The sequence below is a fragment of the Scardinius erythrophthalmus genome (genome assembly GCF_964197995.2).
Source record: "Scardinius erythrophthalmus genome assembly, chromosome: 10".
NCBI classification, from domain to species: Eukaryota; Metazoa; Chordata; class Actinopteri; order Cypriniformes; family Leuciscidae; genus Scardinius; species Scardinius erythrophthalmus.
In genome coordinates, this window is record NC_138230.1 from 32542662 (window position 1) to 32564943 (window position 22282).

General features: G+C 37.4%; 1 protein-coding gene across 1 annotated transcript; it reads left to right on the forward strand.

Moving 5' to 3' along the window:
- Positions 1–1446: 1446 nt before the first annotated feature.
- Positions 1447–20665, forward strand: ints3 (integrator complex subunit 3). The gene is made up of 29 exons (XM_081377562.1): positions 1447–1796; positions 2711–2794; positions 4567–4650; positions 4753–4866; positions 5261–5345; positions 5430–5496; positions 5617–5758; positions 8606–8735; positions 8819–8916; positions 9005–9196; positions 10599–10686; positions 10828–10907; positions 11577–11668; positions 11778–11884; positions 13927–14046; positions 14275–14404; positions 14492–14546; positions 14646–14749; positions 14953–15117; positions 15919–16072; positions 16167–16235; positions 16769–16844; positions 17357–17470; positions 17550–17598; positions 17697–17864; positions 18898–18998; positions 19120–19192; positions 19299–19452; positions 19568–20665. The coding sequence occupies exons 1-29, from the start codon at positions 1713–1715 to the stop codon at positions 19643–19645; spliced, it is 3057 nt and encodes a 1018-aa protein (XP_081233688.1). The 5' UTR covers positions 1447–1712; the 3' UTR covers positions 19646–20665.
- Positions 20666–22282: the final 1617 nt, after the last annotated feature.

Genomic DNA, 22282 nt, shown 5'->3' on the forward strand with positions numbered 1-22282 from the left:
ACTGTGACATTTACAAATATGGACTAGCCAAGCAGGGTAGTACAACATATGGCAGTCTCTGGGGTGGTTCCAGCCTAGTTATATGGGGGAAGAACACCAGCAGAGACGACAGGGAAAGACACTTGGAGGAATCTTGGAGGAATACACATATTGGGTCGCCGCAGGGACCGCTACATATGGACACCCAGCCTAACACAGGTTCCACAATGCATACAAGTGCAGGCCTGGCATCAGACGCTCCGTAACGTCTGACTGCCGCAAGGGTGATGGAGGAACTAGCAGGGTTAGCCATTTCTGGGGAACACTACTGGACGATAGACGCACGTATCCGGCCCATGGGGCCGGGAATGGCGTTGCAAGCCGACAGTAAGAACGGGTCCCTCGCACTACTGGCCACTGGGGGTGAGTATACAGGAAGATACCGGCTCTACATGGAGGCTATATAATCTAGCGAACGTGTTACGTGCCCTGCCTGCAGTTCTACATATATCTGTCAGCGACCGTCACACACACACACACACACACATATTATGGGTGTTGTTCATAATCAGTTTGCCTCTACAAAGTGCTTTATTAATAAGTTAGGCCTATATTGTGTACTAAATTATATTATATGAGAAAAGAACGCTTGATTACGGTGCCGTTGTCTGTTTTAGCACATACTGCCATCTAGTGGTAGCAGATTTTCTGTGTGTGGATCGTGCAAGGCTAAACCGGTGAAATGAAAGTCAAAAATCCAAATGAATCAAATAGAATTGACTCAGAAACGAGTCAATGAATGCACGCGTGTCACCTGATCCACAAATGCACATCTTACTGCATGCGCATATTCTGACCTACATTAATACAAAATCGAGGTTTTGTATTAACAACTATGTTTCTATTTGTACAAAATGCTGCACATTCATGTATTTCTGGATTTTGCACAGACAAGTTGTATTGTATTAGTTTAAATGTAGTGACGTACATTTGTGAATTTGTCAAATAAATGGGTAGTTTTGCACACATTAATAATTAGCACCAGCCACATTATTTGTTTTGTGTGTGGGTTGTGAAATGCTTAAAATCCGCTACGGAGGTTAATTATCATATATATGTGTGTGTGTGTGTGTGTGTGTGTGTGTGTGTGTGTGTGTTATATTAAATGCCTGCTGTTAACCCAATTAAAAGTCAGCACGTATATGTATCCATGTGTTATTTTCATCCCATCCTTATTGTTTGAAATTTGCTATTTTGTTATTTGCATCCCATCCTTATTGTTTACTGTCTGTCTTGGGATTTTACCCACATGTTTACAGAAGCAGCATTCTTGTCAAGTTCCACGGGCTTCTTTTTGTCTAACGGGTCTCGCTGACAGTGCCATCACCGTGATTGGTCAACTGCCACGTCAATCAAAATGCCCAGCACGCGATTGGTATAAATGCGTCTTTTCGCTCCACCTTCACTCCGCGTTCGGAACACTTCCGCTAGGCCACCATGCCCTGCGGAAGTTGAATTGTTACAGTTGGACACTGTGGAAACACTGAAGTGGTCGCGCGAAGGTGGCGAATTAAGAGTCGTAAACACACTGTAGGCACCTAGGACTGGGCGGAGAGAGGGTTAACTAATTCATAAGCCCCACAGTCCCACGTAAACAGTGAAAGAAGGGTTTTAAACAGCGCCCTAAACCCCCGTCAGGTCCCGTGTGTGTGGGCGCAGCGAGGCGGGAGGAGATGGAGCCCTCGCCGGCTAAGGGTAAAGCACAGGGTCGCCTTCTGGTGTCCACCAGCCTGGACGCCAAAGATGAGCTGGAGGAGGTAGGGATCGACTCATTCCCTTTGGCCGTTAACTTCGTCCTGCACAACACACATTTGTGAAGAAAAACATGGTGAAAACTAAGTACAATAACAAAAGGACAAGCAGAATTGAGAAGTTGACAATATCAGACTTGTGGGATCACTCAGAACAGGGTTGATATTTGCAGGGATGGCTTTTGTACTCTTTTATCTTATTTGAAGATTAAAATGCAAAGGAAGGAGTTGCTGCAGCAGTTGAAACATTATGTGTGATGAACACAATGATGTTACTATGTCAATGTATTAAATGACAGCTGATGGTGTCAGTGACTCTCCATCTGCTGGGAAAGGTTTTAAACAGTGATGCAGTCATGTCCTTCAATTGAGATTAGACTATTATTTATGAACATTTGGGAGATAGATAGATAGATAGATCTATCGATCGACTACATTGCTATTTAGTAGCATTTCAGCTATGTTTAATGGGAAGATAATTATGATACAGAAATGTATACAAAAACACCAATTACATATATTTATGAAAAATACAAGTGTCAAAAATTAGTTTTTTAGTAAGCAGTGATATATTATGGAATTGGTTGTATTTTAATATAATAATCACAGTTGTCAATTACAAAAATATAAATGTAAAATAGTACTCCATTATAATTATATGCATTATTATTAATTACATTAGTGTAATTGTAAAATTATGATTATTGTTGTTGCTTTTGTAATTATTAGGCTACATTAAATGTCTTTTAAATGTCTATTAAAAAATGTCTTCAAATAATATAGCTTGTTCCCCCATACGATTAAATGTATGCTTTATTAACTACAGTATTCATTTGTGTGTGTGTGTGTGTGTGTGTGTGTGTGTGTGTGTGTGTGTGTGTGTGTGTGTGTGTGTGTGTGTGTGTGTGTGTGTGTTTCAGCGCTTGGAGAGGTGTGTGAGCATCACCACGTCTATAACCAATGGGCTGTCAGAGCGGGAAGCCAATGATGCCATCACTGCTCATGTGAGTGTTTATTAGTCACACATCCACCTAAAATAGCACACATCAGGATTCCCACATCATAAAAACCTGTACATATAATGGAATTTTAAAGTTGTGAGTTTTCAGGACGTAGCCTAATAGAAATTAGTAGAATACAAAAATGAGACTTCTGTAAAATTTAGATATATTTTCTAGCAGAGCAGAATGTTGTACTTTTTGAATGCTTATGTTGGGAACCATATGTCCACATAACTTTAATATATCTGTTGACACTTACTGAAGTCATTTGTATACTGGGGGGGCCGTTAAAGAGGTGGTATAATGCCCTTTTCACAAGGTGTAAAATAAATCTCTGATGTCCCCAGTATGTGTACGTGAAGTTTTAGCTCAAAATATCCCACAGATATTTTTAAATAGCATGTTAAAAATGTAAATTTTTGAGGGTGAGCAAAAACGCACCGTTTTTGTGTCCCTCCCTTTAAATGCAAATGAGCTGCTGCTGCCGGCACAGAGGGCGGAGCTTCCACAGCTTATGTCCTTTTACCTCACACAGACATGCACTGAAAATTTCAAACACTTTTAGCCTTTTATGTTCAAACCGAAGTTGGACAATGATGGAGAAACTCGAGAAGAAGTGACAACATGTAGACAACATTTCTGAATGGTTAGTTGATTTATGTGTAGTTATCTTCTCACATAGTTATCTTTGCAAAAACGCATTCTGTGTGAACAGCCCTAAGGATGGTAATTTAAATATAATAAGTGACAGAGAAATAGACATCTGATTTAAATAGACTAATGATTTTTAAATGCTTATCCACCAATTATCAGTTAACTGTATATTAATAAAAAAATCATTGGTCCAAAAGTGTGTCTGCAATCGCTTACTCTCTGATTAGGTACTTAATTTGAATTTACTTGGCATTCGCGACCATTAAAAAGTATGCTCTGTATAATATGAATGTAGGTAGTATGAAAGAAATTTAGCCCCCATGTCTAAATACCATGTCGTTACAGTCACGTGACCTATCAGTGTTAGTTGTGTCGCTTGGCTGCCATTTATAAATACTCTTCCGTGGCCTCATGGGAAAGTGTCCATCAAATGTACACTTAAGAATCTTGGTGGAAGTAGTAGGTCATCCGGGTACTTTTCGCCTTCTGTTTTTTGAATACTGTGTATTTGGACATACTACTCTGTTGGTGTACTGTTTTTCACTTACTATATAGTAGGGAAGTATTTGATTTTGGACACAGCGCCTGTGTTATCCTACACATGCAAATCTTGTGAGTCAGAAATGAGGCCTTAACTTATTTCTTTGTTATTCATAATGTGGATTTCCAACAAATGCCTGTTATATTTCAAGAAATGCCAATTTATTTAAGCAATAAGGTACTGTGCTATATTTGGAATATAGTCGTGACAGAAGGGTTTTATTACAGCGTGTTCAGTGGAGGCCCTGCAACCACTTCAGCGATGACTATATTCACAGTACAACATTCATGTCTTATTAATTTTATAAAACGGTTACTACAAAAAAATATAAAGGACAAGATATATAAAGGAAAATATAAAGTTTTTTTATTTTTTATTAAAACTTATTACCATTAAATCAAATTTAAAAATTTTAATATTTTATTACTAATTTAATTAGTCAACTTAATGAACTAAACTTAAAGAACTAAAAGTTGAGAATACTTAAAAGAACTTGGCTGTATTTAGAACCATTGTTGATGATGATGTATTCATGAAAGCATTTGATGGGTATGATGTTTGTGTGTGTGTGTGTGTGCAGGTGTGTAAGGGTCCACAGCAGCATGAGGAGGTGTGTCTGGGTCTCTTCGCGCTTCTGCTCACAGAGCCCCCACAAGCACAGAGGGTATGTCGATGTTTCATGAGATCTGATTCACATACATGCCACAGAATGCTCTTCTTCTCTAACTGTTCTCCCAGAACATTAACGTAGCATTGTGTCCTGCAGTGCTACAGGGACCTGACATTAGTGAATCGGGATGGCATGAACGTGGTACTCATGAAAATCAATCAGATCCTCATGGAAAAGTTTCTTAAGCTGCAGGACGTGTGCCGCACGCAGGTGGGCCCCTGTCTGATGCCGTTGAGAACTTGCGATGAGAGGAGCTGTTGTGTTTCTGTTGATTACTTATTTTAGCATTATTTATATACTATTAGTATTTATTAATATTTATAATTACATTTTATATTTTTAGTTTTCATTTACAAGTTTTAGTAATTGTATGTCCTGTCATTTTTTTTTTTTTTTTTTTTTTTTTTTTTAATTTTCTTTTTACAATTTTCTTTTTAAATAATTTTAGTACTTCAACTTAAACATTTCAGTTTTTCAATAATTTTATTTAAAATTTAAGTTGGTTTTTTTTTCAACAAATTATAACATTTTCAATTAAGTGTTTCGATTTCATTTTAATGTTTGTTAACAGCACCTTTGACGTCTCTTCTTTTTGTGTGGGCAGCTGGTGTGGTTGGTCAGAGAGCTGGTGAAGAGCGGAGTCATTGGAGCAGATGGGGTTCTCATGACACTCATGAAACAGATCGCTGGTGCGTTCACACACAAATGAAAGTCATTCTACATATTTACTACATTCCCCCTATGTTGTTTGTCTAACCTACGTCAATCTGCAGGGGGAGACATCTCCAACAAAAACCTGTGGTTGGCAGAGAATGTGTTGGAGATCTTAGTGGACCAGAGGTGAGAGGTTTTAAGTCAAACAGCATGTGATGTGACTGTTGCTCTCTGGCCGGTAACTACGTCCATGCAAGTGGACAGAGTTTATTGTCAGTTTCATGAATGTGTTTGTGTGATGGACAGAGAGTGGGTGCTGAAGAGTGGGATGTTAGTGGCCATGTCTGTGTACACATACCTGAGGCTCATAGTGGACCATGGGACGCCAAACCTGCTGTCCCTCAGACAGAGAGAGGTGGACTTCTGCATCGGACTGCTTAGAGAGAGGGTGAGTACTGGAAAGACTTAAAATTTGGATGTTTTTTTTATTTTTTTTATTTTTTTATAAGAGTTACACTACGGGTCAAGTTTGGAATAATTATGTATTTAATTATTATAATTATTTTTTTAATTATAGGCATCATTAATTTAATCAAAAATACAGTAAAAACAGTAGTATTGTGAAATATTATTACAATATATTATAATTTCCAATTTGAATATATTTTACAAGACTTTTTGTTCCATTGACTTGACGACTGGAAATGCAAGCTCATGCATAGAAGTTAGGGCTGTCACTTTACGTTCAGAAATCGATTGCACAATCGATTGGACCAACCAACGCAAGTTTCGAAAACGAAAATAGGGAATCGATTTTAACGGTCTTTTCTCGGAGCGCGTCCAGCTCGTCACGATACGCCCGCAGCGAACGCGCATCACACAGCAACTGCAGGCTCTGACAAACACGCATAACAGCAAATTATCTTTCTGCATAATAATGCGTCTCTTTTTACTACAAAACTTTGAATTCTGCCGGTATGCAGACAGTCTCATGCATTCAGATACAAATTCGAGCTACGCGTCTACAATCGCCTACGTAGGCGAAATTTGTTTGACATTTCTAATCGTAAACACAGCCATGTTGAAGACTGAGGTAATGTTTTTTATTTATGCTATGGCAGTCCACTCTGCTTATTGTTTTTCGAGAATGTTGCACTCCTGTTTATCACTGTGTACGAAACTTCACGCCAATAAATCATCAGAAATATTGCAGACTTGTGCGCGTCTCAAGCGCCCTCTTTACGTTCGTCCTAATGTCTGTTAGTTGTCCGTGGATTTGCCCATATTTTGCGTTTAAAATGGAAACGTCTTTAGACATGGAAAATCGATTTTACAATCGATTCAATGAACACTTATGTCTCAAAAATCAAACAGGATTTTTTCACAAAAGTGACAGCCCTAATAGAAGTTTCTGATTCCGCTACATTCTGAAGTTCAAGTTTGGTAAACTCTTGACCTGCGAATTTGCATCACGTGGAGACCAACAGAAGATTGATGTGTTAGAAAGTGACCTCTTAGCTGAAATAAAAGAATACAAACTTTTTGCTGTAAAGTGTATATTTGAGTAGATTGTATGTTTTGGATTTATTATTATTTGTTGAATTAGTTTTTTTTTTTTTTTTAATGCCACATTATGAGACATCATATCACGTCCGTTGCAGTGTCCATAGACATTTCACATGCTCAAAGTCTGGTTTGACTGTAATTCATTCCTGTGATGGCAAAGCTGAATTTTCAGCAGCCATTACTCCAGTCCTCAGTGTCACACAGTCCTTCAGAAATCATGCTGATCATTTTTTGATTTTTTTTTATCCTTATAATTTTTATATATTCCAAACTTTTCATGAGTAGTTTACATTGAGCACATGGCGAAATTATTTTTGGGGATGTTTTTTTGTGTTAAACTGGATAATGAAGAAAAACTGGCCAACATTTGTTTTCTAGGATGCACCTCATGAAATAGATTTTTGAGCCCACATACTCTGACACATTGAGCCATGATGCAAAACTTTTAATCTGGATTGCAACATTTTTAATTGCATTTTTCTGTATAAAAGACCAGAAATTCATTGAAAGTTAAATCGTTTTTATTCAGTGCGTCTTGCTGTAGACTAATTTCAAGGACACTCCCCCTGAAGCCGGCTGAGGTGAAGGGGCTCGTTCAAGGGCACTAAAGCAGGATTGTGATGTCTGTATCTGGGTCAAGAACACTTGGGATTTAACTTGTGACTTGGGCCTGAACCAGCTGTGATTAAAGTAGGCTGCCAACAATTATTCAACAGATTTAAAAACAGCATGAAATCAGAATTGACTGTACGTACCTTATGTAAATGTTCCTGGTCTTACTGTCTAATGAGGCTTCAACTAATAGTTATTTTGATAATCAAAATATTGGAGGCTCAAATAGCATTTGTGCTTAAATGTAGGCTATCCTGTGCATCAGGATTTTTTTTGTGTCATCCAAACCCGTTTGACTCAATATATTTACTTAAAAAAGATCCCTGAGATTAATATTTCAATAATTTAACAACACATTTGCATGTGTACTATTCTCTGCTCTTTTAATGGTCACGTGACATGGAGGTAAACAAATAATATTTATGACTATAATATACAGATATAATATACGATTGTTTTTGTGTTTAAAGGAAGTTTCTTATTCTCAACAAGGCTAGGACTTATTTGATCAATAATATAGTAAAAACAGTAATATTGTGAAATATTATTACGATTTAAAATAACTTCTATTTGAATATAAATATTTTTAAAATATATTTAAAAATATATTATTCAATATATATTCAAAACGTATAAAAAAATAAAGGCAAAGCTGAATTCTCAGTAGCCATTATTTTCTCACATGCCACATGATCCTTCAGAAATCATTCTAAAATGTGAATTTGCTGCTCAAGAAACTTTTTCTATAATCAATGTTAAAAACGGTTGCGCTGCTTAATATTTTTGTGAAAACTGTGATACTTTATTTTCAGTATCTTTGATAAATAGAAAGTTAAAAAGAACCGCATTTATTTGAAATAGAAATATTTTGTAACAAATAAATGTCTTTAACTATAATTCAACTTTATCAACCTCTGATACTCATTTCTGGGTAAGTTAATATTAACCGGTATTATCAGTTTTCATTCACTCAAATCCTAATGTATAAAGTCTGCCCTACATTTTTAATTTCACTTGAATGTTACTAGAGATGTTTAAATGTTTTTGTTGCTGTTTCATGTGTTGCCATTCAATGGCGATTCATGTGTTTAATTGCTATGTGATTGTGTTTTGACAGTTCATGGAGTGTTTTATCATGGGGAGGGATCTCGTCAGACTCTTACAGAATGTGGCTCGTATTCCTGAGATGGATTTGCTGTGGCGAGACCTGCTGCACAATCCTCAGACCCTTAGCCCACAGTTCACAGGTGTGTGTGAGGGAATTTCTACAGCAACACAGTAAAGATTGCGTATGTTACTGAAGTCCTCTTGTCGCCTTGTCCTGCTGCAGGTATATTGCAGCTCCTCACCTCTAGAACCTCACGCAAGTTTCTGGCCTGCCGACTCACCCCTGACATGGAAACCAAGCTGCTGTTCATGACCTCCAGGGTAAACGCATAAACACTGATACCTGACATGAAAACCACAATTTGTTTGTGACTTGAAAGCCAAACGCTCTTGCTCTCCCTGGCTGCAGGTTCGGTTTGGCCAGCAGAAGCGCTATCAGGACTGGTTTCAGCGACAGTATCTATCCACAGCTGAGAGCCAATCACTGCGCTGTGACCTCATTCGTTATATATGTGGTGTGGTTCATCCATCCAATGAAGTGCTGAGCTCTGACATTTTGCCGCGCTGGGCGATTATTGGCTGGCTCCTGACTACCTGCACAGTAAGCAAATACTAAAAACATTTCCTAAAGTTCCCTGTGTGTCCTTAAAAAGTCTTAAATTAAGTTTTATCAAATGTAAGGTCATAAAAAGTCTTAAATACCTTAAATGGTATAAGAAGTCTTAATTATCATTTCAAGAGGTCATAAATTTGGGGATGGAAAAGCAATAATTGTGAAATGGCTTAATGTAATGTTTAAAGCTTTTGTAAGCTTAGCATTGTTTCAAAGTAAAAACACAGCACTGTTGCACATTCTACAGACTCAAGCTTTCAGGGGAGTTCGCCCATCAATGAATAGCCCATGTTTATGCCAAGTGATTACTTTGATCTACTGTTTATTAAAGGTGCTCTAAGCGATGTTGGTTCGAAGTATTGTCAAACAAAACGGAGGCTAGCTCGACCCTCCCTCCTCCTCATCCCGTCCCCTCCCCTCCCTTCCGTGCTTCCTGAAACAGGCTTTTCCGATGTAAATTCGGGACTTCGCACGTTCGTTCTCCTTTCCCTCTTCTTTGCTATTTGTTCATCGGAACGTCGTCTCTTTGGTCGTGTGTCGGCCATATCAAAATTCAAGAGAATATAATTCTAACATTAGTAGTTGTCGTTGTCTAGGACATCTCTCCTCTAGCTAACTTCCCTCTTCATGCTTCTCTCTCCTCCACTCCCCACACACCCCCCTTCATGTGCACGTGCACTAACCCCCCAACCCCCCAACCCCCACCCCCAAATCATTCTTGTCAGTTATTGGCTGGAACACTGTTTATGTTTCGTGGTGCGGGTTAGCCCAATTTGTTTTTTTTGCTGTTTGTGGAGCCTGGGCTGTCTACAGAGACGGCGTTTTTTTACAGTGTGTTCAGGGAACAGGCAGTTAGCGGATAGTGAGATGTTTGCTGTATGTGACAAAAAATGTTTCAGCCTAAAAAACGTGTGACATCGCTTAGAGCACCTTTAATTATAACAATGTTTACCTTATGGTGTTTATGGCATACCTGCAAACTCGTCACCTTTGGAAAAGAAAGTTTCGATGGCATTTTCTTTTTTAACTCTGTAAAATGCCTAATAAAGTAGCGTTTATAAGCTTAGTGCTGCTTTTTTTTTAGAGGTAACCGGGGTAACTGCTAGATTTCTGCTATACATAAGTGGCATCTTCTGTTAGAGAGTGAAAGTGCATTTTTATTCAGCGTGTCCGCCTTTTTTGACCAATGCAAAAGATCTCATATTTTTTTGTCAAAACCTGTATTATTTGAACTTTAAAGTTTAAATTGTGTTTTTTACAGTCAATTTACAGTTTAAAATGTTTCCATACACATTCCCCTGCCTTGCCCATATGGAATTAATTTTATTTGTGCAGGTCTTAAAAAAGGTCTCAAGAAATTAAAAAATCTTTAATTAATCTTTCCCCGCAGTCTAATGTTGCTGCATCTAATGCCAAACTGGCCTTGTTCTATGACTGGCTCTTCTTCAACCCTGAGAAAGACAGCATCATGAACATTGGTAAGAGAGGCAGGATGCCATTACTGTGTCTTTTCAGCTTTGACTTCATAAACAGACATGTAATAACCACATGCTTTGCCTTAACCCAGTCACTGATGCTCTGTTGTTGTTGTTTTTCTCTTTTATCTCTTTCTCTTTCAGAGCCAGCCATTTTGGTGATGCATCACTCCATGAAGCCACATCCTGCTATTACAGCTACACTTCTGGACTTCATGTGTCGGGTGAGAAACCTGTTTCTCAGCTCTTACTGTATCTAAGAGCTTGTTCATTTCTTGCACATTAAGTGTGAGTCATGGCTTAAAAATAGAATCACCAGAATTTAACAGAAGTGTCTTTTTAAAATACACATTTAAAAACATCAAATCAAAATGGACAATTTTTTAATACGTGTATTATGGTTTTCAGAGTAAATAACTTTCCCTCTGGAATTACTCTAACACTTTACAAAAGGCCCTATTATTTAACATTGGTTAATGCATTAACTAACCAAGACAAATACATTTGTTACAGTTTTTATTAATCTTTCTTAACATTAGTTAATAAAAATACAACTATTCTTTGTTAGTTCATGTAAGCTCAGGTCCATTGAATAATATTCACAGTCAACTTTTGATTTTAAAAATGTATTAGTTAATGTTGAAATTGACATTAACTAAGATTAATAAATGTTTTAATATTTCTGATGTAGTTAACTACTGTTAACAAATGAGAACTAAAATAATTTTTTTGCCGATAATATAAAAGGAATCCAGTTGCAGTTGCATTATTTTCCACTGAATATTCTCTTTGACTCTGAAATAAATAACATAATACAAGGTAAATGTGTTGTGAATGCCAGTTATTGTTGTGTTTTATTTCTTTGGTTTACCTGCTGTCGTCTTCTTCTTCAGATCATCCCAAACTTTTTTCCTCCTCTTGAGGTTCAAGTGCGGCAGGGTGTCTTCAACTCTCTCAACTTTATCATGGAGAAGAGAGTTCTGGCGTTAGTTTATCACACACGCACACAATCAAGAATGCCAACCCATGTGACCCTGCTGTTTTCAAGATGCTTTGTTATATAATGATCCTGACTATCTCTCTCCCTTTCGCAGTCATCTAGCACCTCTGTTTGACAACCCTAAACTGGACCGTGAGCTGCGGTCTATGCTGAGAGAACGCTTCCCAGAGTTCTGTAGTTCCCCGTCACCGCCCTCAGAAGGTCAGAGCTACACACCACTCTTTCATTGCAAGTCATGTCAATAAATAAAAGCTACAACCCAATTCAATCCACCAGAAATGTTATATAAAAAGGCATTTTGGGTTACTTTTTTTTTTTTTGCATAGTATGATTTGAAAAGCAAAGTAAAGTAATAGCATTAGTATGAGATTAGGATTAATATTTGCCTATTAACATCTTATACAAGGAGGAGGGATTTGTGACCATTTTGTGTAGTTGAGGTTGGGGTCACATTTATTAAATGATTCAATCTAAAAGTTGATCATAAATGAATTAAAAAAATAATAATTAGCCTACATGCAAATATGTATACTGCTCAATACCAGGGGGGTCTCTTGTATTGAGATCCAATTGTATGTCTTACTACTTAGTTATCTACTTTTCTGTTTCATCAGTGAAGTGCTTTATTTGAAATATGTAGTGTGTAGTGCAGCAGTCCTGTCTGACTCCGAGGCCCCTCATTGTCAAGGAATTCTTTTAAGTTATTATATTTTTATATTTTATAAAATTTCTGCCCAATGAAGTATAACTAGCTTGACATAACTAGAAATATTGATATTAATTATAAAAATGTTTTGACTTTAATATTGTATTAATTTCCTGGTTTTGGTTACAAACTTTATATGTTTATATATGTTTATATATATATATATATATATATATATATATATATATATATATATATATATATATATATATATATATATATATATATATACAGTGCTATGCATAAGTTTAGACACCCATACTAAAGTTGACTAAAAAGAGGAATAAAAAATCATCTTTTGCAAACCGAACTTAATGCCTTAATTTAAAAAATTAGGAAAAATTCAACCTTTAAGGACACCAATTTTCTTTGTGAATGAATAATGTATAAATAAATAAATATTCTTCCTTAAAATACAGGGTGCATAAGTTTGGACACCCCTATGTTAAATTCCCATAGATCCAGGCAGATTTTTATTTTTGAAGGCCAGTTACTTCATGGATCCAGGATACTATGCATCCTGATAAAGTTCCCTTGGCCTTTGGAATTAAAATAGCCCCACATCATCACATAGCCTTCACCATACCTAGAGATTGGCATGGTTTTATTTCAGTTAGCCTAATAGCTGGTTTGATTTGCATTGAGAGATGATCTTATGGAAAGTACCCCCATGCCAATCTCTAGGTATGGTGAAGGCTATGTGATGATGTGGGGCTATTTTAATTCCAAAGGCCAAGGGAACTTTATCAGGATGCATAGTATCCTGGATCCATGAAGTAACTGGCCTTTAAAAATAAAAATCTGCCTGCCTCTATGGGAATTTAACATAGGGGTGTCCAAACTTATGCACCCTGTATTTTAAGGAAGAACATTTATTTATTTACGATACATTATTCATTCACAAAGAAAATTGGTGTCCTTAAAGGTTGGATTTTTCCTAATTTTTTTAAATTAAGGCATTAAGTTCAGTTTCCAAAAGATGATTTTTTTATTCCTCTTTTTAGTCAACTTTAGCATGGGTGTCTAAACTTATGCATAGCACTGTGTGTATATATATATATATATATATATATATATATATATATATATATATATATATATATATATATATATATATATATATATATATATATATATATATATATATATATATATATATATATATATATATATATATAACGTATAAAATATATATATAAATATAAATTCTTAAGTATTTTAGAGCTTGACATAACTAGAAATATTGATATTTATTATAAAAATTTGTTTTGGTTCTTAAATAAAAATGAAAAATAAGAAATACGTCATCTTACACCTTTTTTCCCTGTTATTTTAAGGCTGGTTTTGTCTCATTTTAAATAATTTTATGTCATCTTGTGGTTAAGGCCTTGAAGGCCCTTGAAACTAAGGCCATCTAGTGTGCCCTGGACCCCTAGTTGAGAACCATTAGTCTACAATCTTAAAAGTCAGTGGAATGAAATTCTGCTTGAAGAGTCGTATGTTTTAATGTTGAACATTTGTTTAATCTGTTATGTAGTAAAAATGGAGGAATCTGTTCCCTTGGAGATGGACAATCATGTGCTTGATAAGGAGGATGGTTGCTATGACACCACAGATGCTACCTTCAGTGATGATGAGGAAGAGTTGAACAACAAGGGTAATATGCTTTTAGTAGGTCAGATCCACTTTAGGTCAGGCCTTTAGATCAACCTATTAAGAATAAGATGCTCTGCTTCACAAAGTTGTTTTAGTTTGAGTGGAGCTTATGTGCTATCTAGATCTAATCTAGATCAGTGGCTCTGGCTCAAAATTATGCCCATGACCCAATTTTGTATTTTCAGTTCATATCAGTGGCATCATGATATTCACCCTTGTTTATCCCAAGGTAAAAAACGAGAGTTCAAGTTCCAACAGCTCAAGGAAACCTACATTGAAGAACCTGCTGACATCACACCTTTCGTGGACCAATTGGACGAGGCGCTTAAAGAGAGGGTTCTCCAGCTGCAGAAAGGGAGGTGAGACACTTGATTAATAACCTGTATTATGGATATATTAAGATCTCAATTGCATAAGTCTCATTTGTGCGGCTCTTTCTCTCTCAGTGACACAGAAACACACTGCGAGGTCATGCAGGAAATTGTGGATCTTATTTTAGAGGTGAGCTTTGCTCAGGGTGAATATTTCGAGCTGAGCTTCAAATACAGCTGATTTTTTACACTTTTTTTTTTTTTTTTTTTTTCATTTGTCCTATTTCAGGAGGATTTTGACTCAGAACAGATGTCCACTCTAGCTTCCTGTCTGGCTGAACTGTTTAAGAGTCACTTTAGAGGAGATGTGTTACCTGAGGAGATCACAGAAGAGTATGTTTTTTCTCTTTCTCTCTGACTAGTCCTGCCAAGTCTATTAGCACACTATCTAGTGGTTAGCACACATCTGGGACATGTGTCTTCCAGCCTGAGTTGTATCCTTATCCCGTTGCCCCTGTTTTCTTCCCATTATGTCCTGTTACTTTTGTTTATTTTTCTTAATGAAGAGGCTAATATGTTGCTGTGTGTGCTAATAGGTCGCTGGAGGATTCCGTGTGTAAGCCGGTGTGTCTGATATTCAGGAACTTGTGTCAGATGCAGGAAGACAACAGTGGCTTCTCTGTTCTGCTGGACCTGCTCGCTGAGCTGTACCAGAAACAGCCGAAAATCGGTTATCATCTGCTCTACTACCTCAAAGCCAGGTACAGTCAAATGTTCTTTAGTCCAAAAAATATCAAAAGCAAGCAAATGAAGAAGTCATGATGGTAAACACAGAAGGCTCTTCTCATCTCCTGTCCTAGCTCTTTCAGTTTCACTTTTTGAATGACAGACTACTGTCACCTGCTGGTATGGAGAGTTATTTTCTCTCATGCAGATGCAGAACATAAATTATAGTTGGCCATTGGCTGTTGTCTTTATCGACTTTTTGAAGTGAAACTTTTTTACCCAGACACAAGATAAATGAGGGTACACCACAGTTGACTTTCGTTGTCACTAATTCTATGATGAATCCCACTTCACATAGCTGTATGTTAAACATGGACAGATAAATACTGAATGCTGGAGATTTGTTGTGCCTGATTTGGAAATTATGCTATTTAGGATTTTTTTTTTCTCCTTTTTGTTCTGCTCTCTGAAATAGAGCTGTACGATATGGGTTGTACCCATAATTGTGAAAATCCAGGTTGGGCAATTTAAAACAACGTTAAAACAAAATAAATGTGGGCAACGTTTTTTGATTGTATATCAATATGGGTATAAAATAATAATTAATAAGAATCACAATAATAATAATTATAATAGATATTATTATTATAAATATTATTAAACATAACTAAGAAATATTACCGTTCACTGTAAGAAAAATTGCTGCATCTTTAAGAAAAAAATATAATAATAATAATATCAAATTAGTTGGTAAAATTTCAATACTAATATTTATGTATGTTTTGAAATCTTAGTGTTTTTATAGTAGACTGTCATTTGTATGTACGTCTTTGCAGCAAAGCAGCAGCGGGGAAGATGAGTCTGTACGAATCTTTTGCTCAGGCCACGGCTCTGGGTGACCTGCACACCTGCTTGATGATGGACATGAAGGCCTGTCAGGAGGATGACGTGAGGCTACTGTGCTATCTAACCCCCTCCATCTATTCAGAGGTAATGCACGTGCACGCATAGACGTCATACTCCAACACCATGTGCCTGCAACTGAGAGTTTCACACCCTTTTCTTACTTTTTTGTGTTGTACAGTTCCCAGATGAAACCCTGCGTAGTGGAGAGCTCCTCAACATGATCGTAGCTGTCATTGATTCAGCACAGGTGTCAAATTTACACCTTTAAAGGGATAGTTCATCCAAAAATGAAAATGATATCATCATTTACTCATTCTCATGTCATTCCAAACCCAGAAGACCTGCAGACATTCTCGAAACACAAATAAAGATATATTTTTAATGAAGCCTGAGACCTTTGTGTCTCTCTATTGAAATTCCATTACACTAAAGTTTTGATGCTTCAGAGAGTTCATATCGAGATCATAAAAGTAAGCCATGTAAATAGAGCAATTTAATCCAAGTCTTCTAACGAGACCCAATCACTTTATATGATAAACAAATTTAATTTAGGCTTTTATTCACATATAAACAATGATAAACACATGCATAGAGCACATCAAATATGGTTAACTGAAGCTCAGCTATACTTGTTTGACGCACGAGAAACGATTAAGGTTTGTACGGTGTGACTGATGACAAAATTTCCATTTTTGGGTGGATGATCCCTTTGATACGGATTACATTCAAATTTAATTTGTTTTCCAAATCTCTATTAACCTCTTCATCTTGTTTTCACAGCTTCAGGAGCTGATGTGTCACGTGATGATGGGTAATCTGGTCATGTTCCGTAAAGACTCAGTCCTCAACATTCTCAGTAAGTTTAAGTCAGTTTAACCTCTGATGGTTCTCCATCTGGCCCCTCAAGTTTCTGATCAATTTCATTATTACACCAAACAATTATGCGGACATAATTTTTAGCCGGCCTGTCATACAAAGAAATTATTAACACATGCAAAAACATAGTAATATAAAACCTGTAGCTGTAGTTTGCCTTTTTTGCCAAATAATTTTGTCAGATAAATACCTTAACCAAGTTCAGCGTTTTGTTTTTCCTTCATATTAAAAAAAATATATATATTTTCCTCATATTTTCATCACATAATCGAACTTGTAGGCTCATAAAAAAACAAATATCCCCTCTGGACATCACTTTTGGCAGCTACTGAATTCTTAGCTTGTTTTGTCAGTGTAGCCAGAACATGGAGGTCAAACTGACTCTGTGCTAAAAGCTTTAGTGTGAAATCTGTGTTTATCTGTGGGAATGTGCCAGACATTCTTCCATAGTTTTGTAAATGTAATTTTCCCCTCTGCATCTTTGTGTTACAGTTCAGTCTCTGGACTGGGAGACATTTGAGCAGTACAGCACTTGGCAGCTTTTCCTGGCGCACAGTATCCCTCTGGATACCATCACCCCCATTTTACAGCACCTCAAATACAAGGGTAAGCATCACTCTGCATAAACACACACTTTCACTGTACACTTACATTTCCCATAATTCTCTTCTCTCTCTATTCGCAGAGCATCCTGAGGCTCTATCCTGCCTGCTGCTGCAGTTACGCAGGGAAAAGTAAGTCTTTTTACACAAGTGGTTACTTATCTTTTCTGCTGTGGGACACAGTCATTTTTTTATTCATATTATTATTTTTTTGCTGTGCTGTGCTGAAGGCCAAGTGAGGAGATGGTGAAGATGGTGCTGAGCCGACCCTATCACCAAGAGGATCAGTTCACCACCAGCATCCTGCGGCACTGGGCGGCTAAACACGATGACCTGCTGGGAGAACACATCAAAGCCCTGCTCATCAAGAACAACAACATGCCCCGTAAACGACAGAGGTAATGACATGTTCTTCGGCTAGTTCTAAACCCTCCTGTGACATTGAACCTGAAAGATAGATGCTGTGTGGTTAAGGCCCTGGGCTGAGGACACAAAGGTTGCAGGTTCAAGCTCAAGTGGATTGACCACAGGGTCAGTATCCCTTGAGAAACATGAAGTACATTGAATATTTAAAGTATAAAATTAACTTGTGTTGTGGAAATCACAAAGATCTTGCCAGTGGGCAAGTTTACTGCCCACTCATTGTGTCATGACTTGCAAGTATGATGGCACGAAGAAACAAATATTTTAATAGCATCTCTGATTTAAAACTTGCTGAAGTTTGACTTATTATTAAATATCTTTTAAATAAATTATTAAATATGCTTCCATGTGTTCATGTTCAACAAGTAAATTTTGCCCAAAAAAATCTATTTTTAACAGTTTGGGTTGAAATTATGGTTTTCTAATTGAGGAAAAAAGCACCTGTTCAAATTCATATAATGTAAAGTTTATATATACACAACTGTTCAAATGTTTAAGGTCAGTAATGTATATAAATTTATACTTTTATTCAGCAAGGACTCACAGTATGATATGTATTGTTACAATAGATTTATATTTCAAATAATGCTGTTCTTTTAAACTTTCTATTCTTAAAAAAAATCCTGGGAAAAAATGTTTCCACAAAAATATTAACCCACAAAACTTATTTTAACTGATAATAATAATAAGAATTTTTTTAAGCAGCAAATCTGCACATTAGAATTATTTCTGAAGGATCATGTGACACTGAAGCATGGGAAATTCAGCTTTGCCATCACAGTAATAAATTACATTTTAAAATATATTCAAATAGAAAATAGTAATTTAAAATTGTAATAATGGTTCACAATATTACTTTTTTTACTTTATTTTTAACCAAATAAATGCAGGTCTGTTGCGCATAAAGAGAATCGTTCAAAAGCATAGAAACAAATCTGACCAAACTTTTGAAAGGTAGTGTAATTTTTAAATATACACATATTTGAGTTGTGCTGTGTTTTTGTGTAGCTTGAGGAGCTCCAGCAGTAAACTGGCTCAGCTGACCCTGGAACAGATGCTGGAACATTTGGACAGTTTGAGACTCAATCTCAGCAACACCAAGAACAACTGTGAGTTCCCCCGCACAGCCAATACTCTTAACACCACTAAATTCTTACAGCCTGGTTGTCTATTTTACCGTTCATATTGACTTAAACATTGATATCCGAATTCTTCTTGTTGGTGTATCAGTTTTTTCCCAGACGCCCATATTACAGGCCCTGCAGCATGTTCAGGCCAGCTGCGATGAGGCCCACAAAATGAGGTGTGTTTTTGCTTGACAGGGCACAATTATCAGCATTTATTTATTATTGTATTGTATTTTCCAGTTCTTATTTGACTAAATGTCCATCGCTTCTTTCTTCTGTCAGGTTCAGTGATCTTTTCTCATTGGCTGAGGAATATGAGGATTCCTCCAAACAGCCTAAATCTCGACGCAAAGCCCCGGCGTCCTCGCCACGGTCCCGCAAGGGTGCGGCTCCTCAACCCTGTAATGAAGAGGAGAGCGCATCCAGCAGCGCTTCGGTAAATCTACACTCACAAATTGACATCATCACGAAGACCTTCAGACTAGCACCCATATTATTATTATGTTCTACTCGTCATCTGTTTTCAATGACTTTTGTTGACTCCCCTCCAGGAGGAAGAGGACTCCAAACCCAAACCTCCCAAGAGGAAACGGAAAGGCTCATCTGCAGTAGGTTCTGACAGCGACTGAGAGGACAAATCCTCAAGCCAACCACACCCAGCATAACCACGCCCCCTCTGTGATTGTGTCGTCACTGGAGACTACCTGTCAATCATCGACTCCAGCCAATCGGGGACGGCCTGTCCAAACACTCTCCTACTGTAGGGGCAGAACTCTTTCTCTGGACTCAAATGCAGAGGAGCCTGGGAGACAAGCCTCTACTATCTCTAACCACTGCACTGCTCGGCTATTTTAAGCCTGAGAGTTTGGTTAAGTGCAAGGATGGGCGCAGTGGGGGCGGCTAAGCCTGGAAAATCTAAACCCAGACTGGCATAGACTGACAGATGTACAAACAAGACAGACTGCCTTAACAAAGAGGGTTATTTAATGCTCCTCAATGGCCCATCCATAAAAATTCATGGCAATGTACTTCAAAGAACGATTACCCACTAACGTTAGTGAACCCGGACTGTAACATGAAGTACAGGGATCTTAAACTGATTAAAGATTTTACTGCATTTGGAGGTTCATTTTGGAATGGTGGAAAGCAGATATGGGCCTTCAGGTTCAAGCCTTTTATCTTTTCATATTGAACAGACCTTTCCCATGCCCATCATTAATAAAGATTGACATTGTCCTGTTTGGACACTGTGGCTCTGCAGAGTGGACCGGAGACTTTACAGAGGGTCTGTGAGTTTTTATCTCATGTTTGAAATGCACAGAGTTGCAGAAAGCAGGACCGTACAAATGGAGGACTTGACTTGGACTTTTTAAAGAATTCTTTCTACTGACTTATTTTCATAAAAACAGATTGTAACTATGTTAAAGGACTATGATATTAATAAAAAAGGGCGGAAAAAGTTTGGTTTTCTTACCAAAATGTCACATTTGAAGTCTTGTATTCTTGTTGGGATGAAAACAAACGTATTTGCTGTCTTCAATAACATACTACTTTACTACCATTTCTTCAGTTTGCACACTGGATGTACATTACGCTTAACATGCAAATTGTCTGTATAGATACAGTACCTGGATAATCAGATTTTTTTTAAAAGTGTATCATAAACAAAAGGGCACACACTACACTTGATACTCTGGGACTGGCATTGTTCAGCTGATTAGGCCTTCCATTTCCAATTTAATGGATCAATCAGAAATGATACCAGCCAATATTTTTAACATTTCTTTACTTTGCTCACTATTTGATCCATCAATTTAGAATTAAATCTTTACACAAGGTTAGATTAAAAACACAATTCATTTCTAAGAAAATGTCTATAACCTGAATAATTTAATGCAAGATATTGAACTGATGTTGAGAGCTGCCTTGATGGAAAGTGCAAAAAAAAAAAAAAAAAAAATTGCATTGATTTGAGATTCTAACAAACCAGGCTGTGGGTTGTCTGCATGCAAGTGAATACGGTTTACTACCAAAAGTGACAAATTTGCACAGATTGGAATTAAAATCATTTTATTTGACATTTAAAATGAGTTTGTCAAAAGCAACTTTAAAAAAAAAAAGGTAGTAACAAAACTAATGCTGAGATCAGTTACAACTTTTTTTACAGGTGACATCATAGCTGAAGTTTTTGGTTAGGGTTCTTCCTTTTTGGAGTAAGACTCCTCAAGACAGTCAACGGTTTGTTCAGAAACAGCTCCAGGCCTTCTCTCTTTGATCTCCGAGGGGAACAGCAGTCATTTGGGCTGTCTTGCACCTTTCTTGCCGAGCCGTTTCTCTTGTTTGTGGAATTGAACACTGAATTTGAAGTCGTGGGTGAAGAAAGAGAATCCACCGGCCTTCTCCTTTCTGCACGTCGCCCCTGCTTATGGAATAAAGATTCCCTCCGGCTGACGCTGGGACTGGCAGCCAAGGCCCGAAAGCCATAAGGTGTGGTGACCTTTCCAACATGTTCCAGAGACATGGCTGCACACGTCGAAGGGTCTGACAGATCCTCTGAGGCAGATTTCTGCAGACGTTTCAGCTTGATCTTGGGGGTAAAACGAAGTTTGGCAGAAATGTATGGTGAACCAGTGGAAGGCCCATGTCTAGGAGACTGTTCTTCTGGACTTTCTGGAGATAGTAGCTTACGTGTGTCCTCATCTTTTGATTTCTGAAGAGACAGTGATAACTTTGGAGGAATAATAAATTTTGGGATTCCTCTAGGGGTTAGTGGTAGATTTTGCCTGGAGAATCCTTTGGGTGTCATGATGTTCTGCAGACTAGCTGAATCCGCTCCACAAGCAAACATTTCTCCAACTTAAGAGATGAAAAATCTATCTTCTCAGATGCTCCACAGATACTGAGGGTTTACTTCACTTGTAAGTGGTCTTGTATAAAAGTGCTGATGAGTAGCAGGTGAACAGTATCACATTTGATTGGTTCACAGCTGAAATTCCTCTCAAATAGGAAGGGTTTACTGGGGAGTATGATTTTCACAACATTAACAATTACACCTGTTGAAATTATTCTCCCCTCACCAGCACAAGTTTATAAGTTCACAGACTCCATGAAACGCTGTAAAGTCCCACAGATCTTTGCAGGGTGAGGGACGTTTCAAGACCATGATATGGTCAGCCTGGTCCTGCCAGTCCAGCAGCTCAATAATCTCTGGAACAACAAATTGTTGTTAGTATGCACAACCTCCATAAGCTCCTTATACTGCGGGG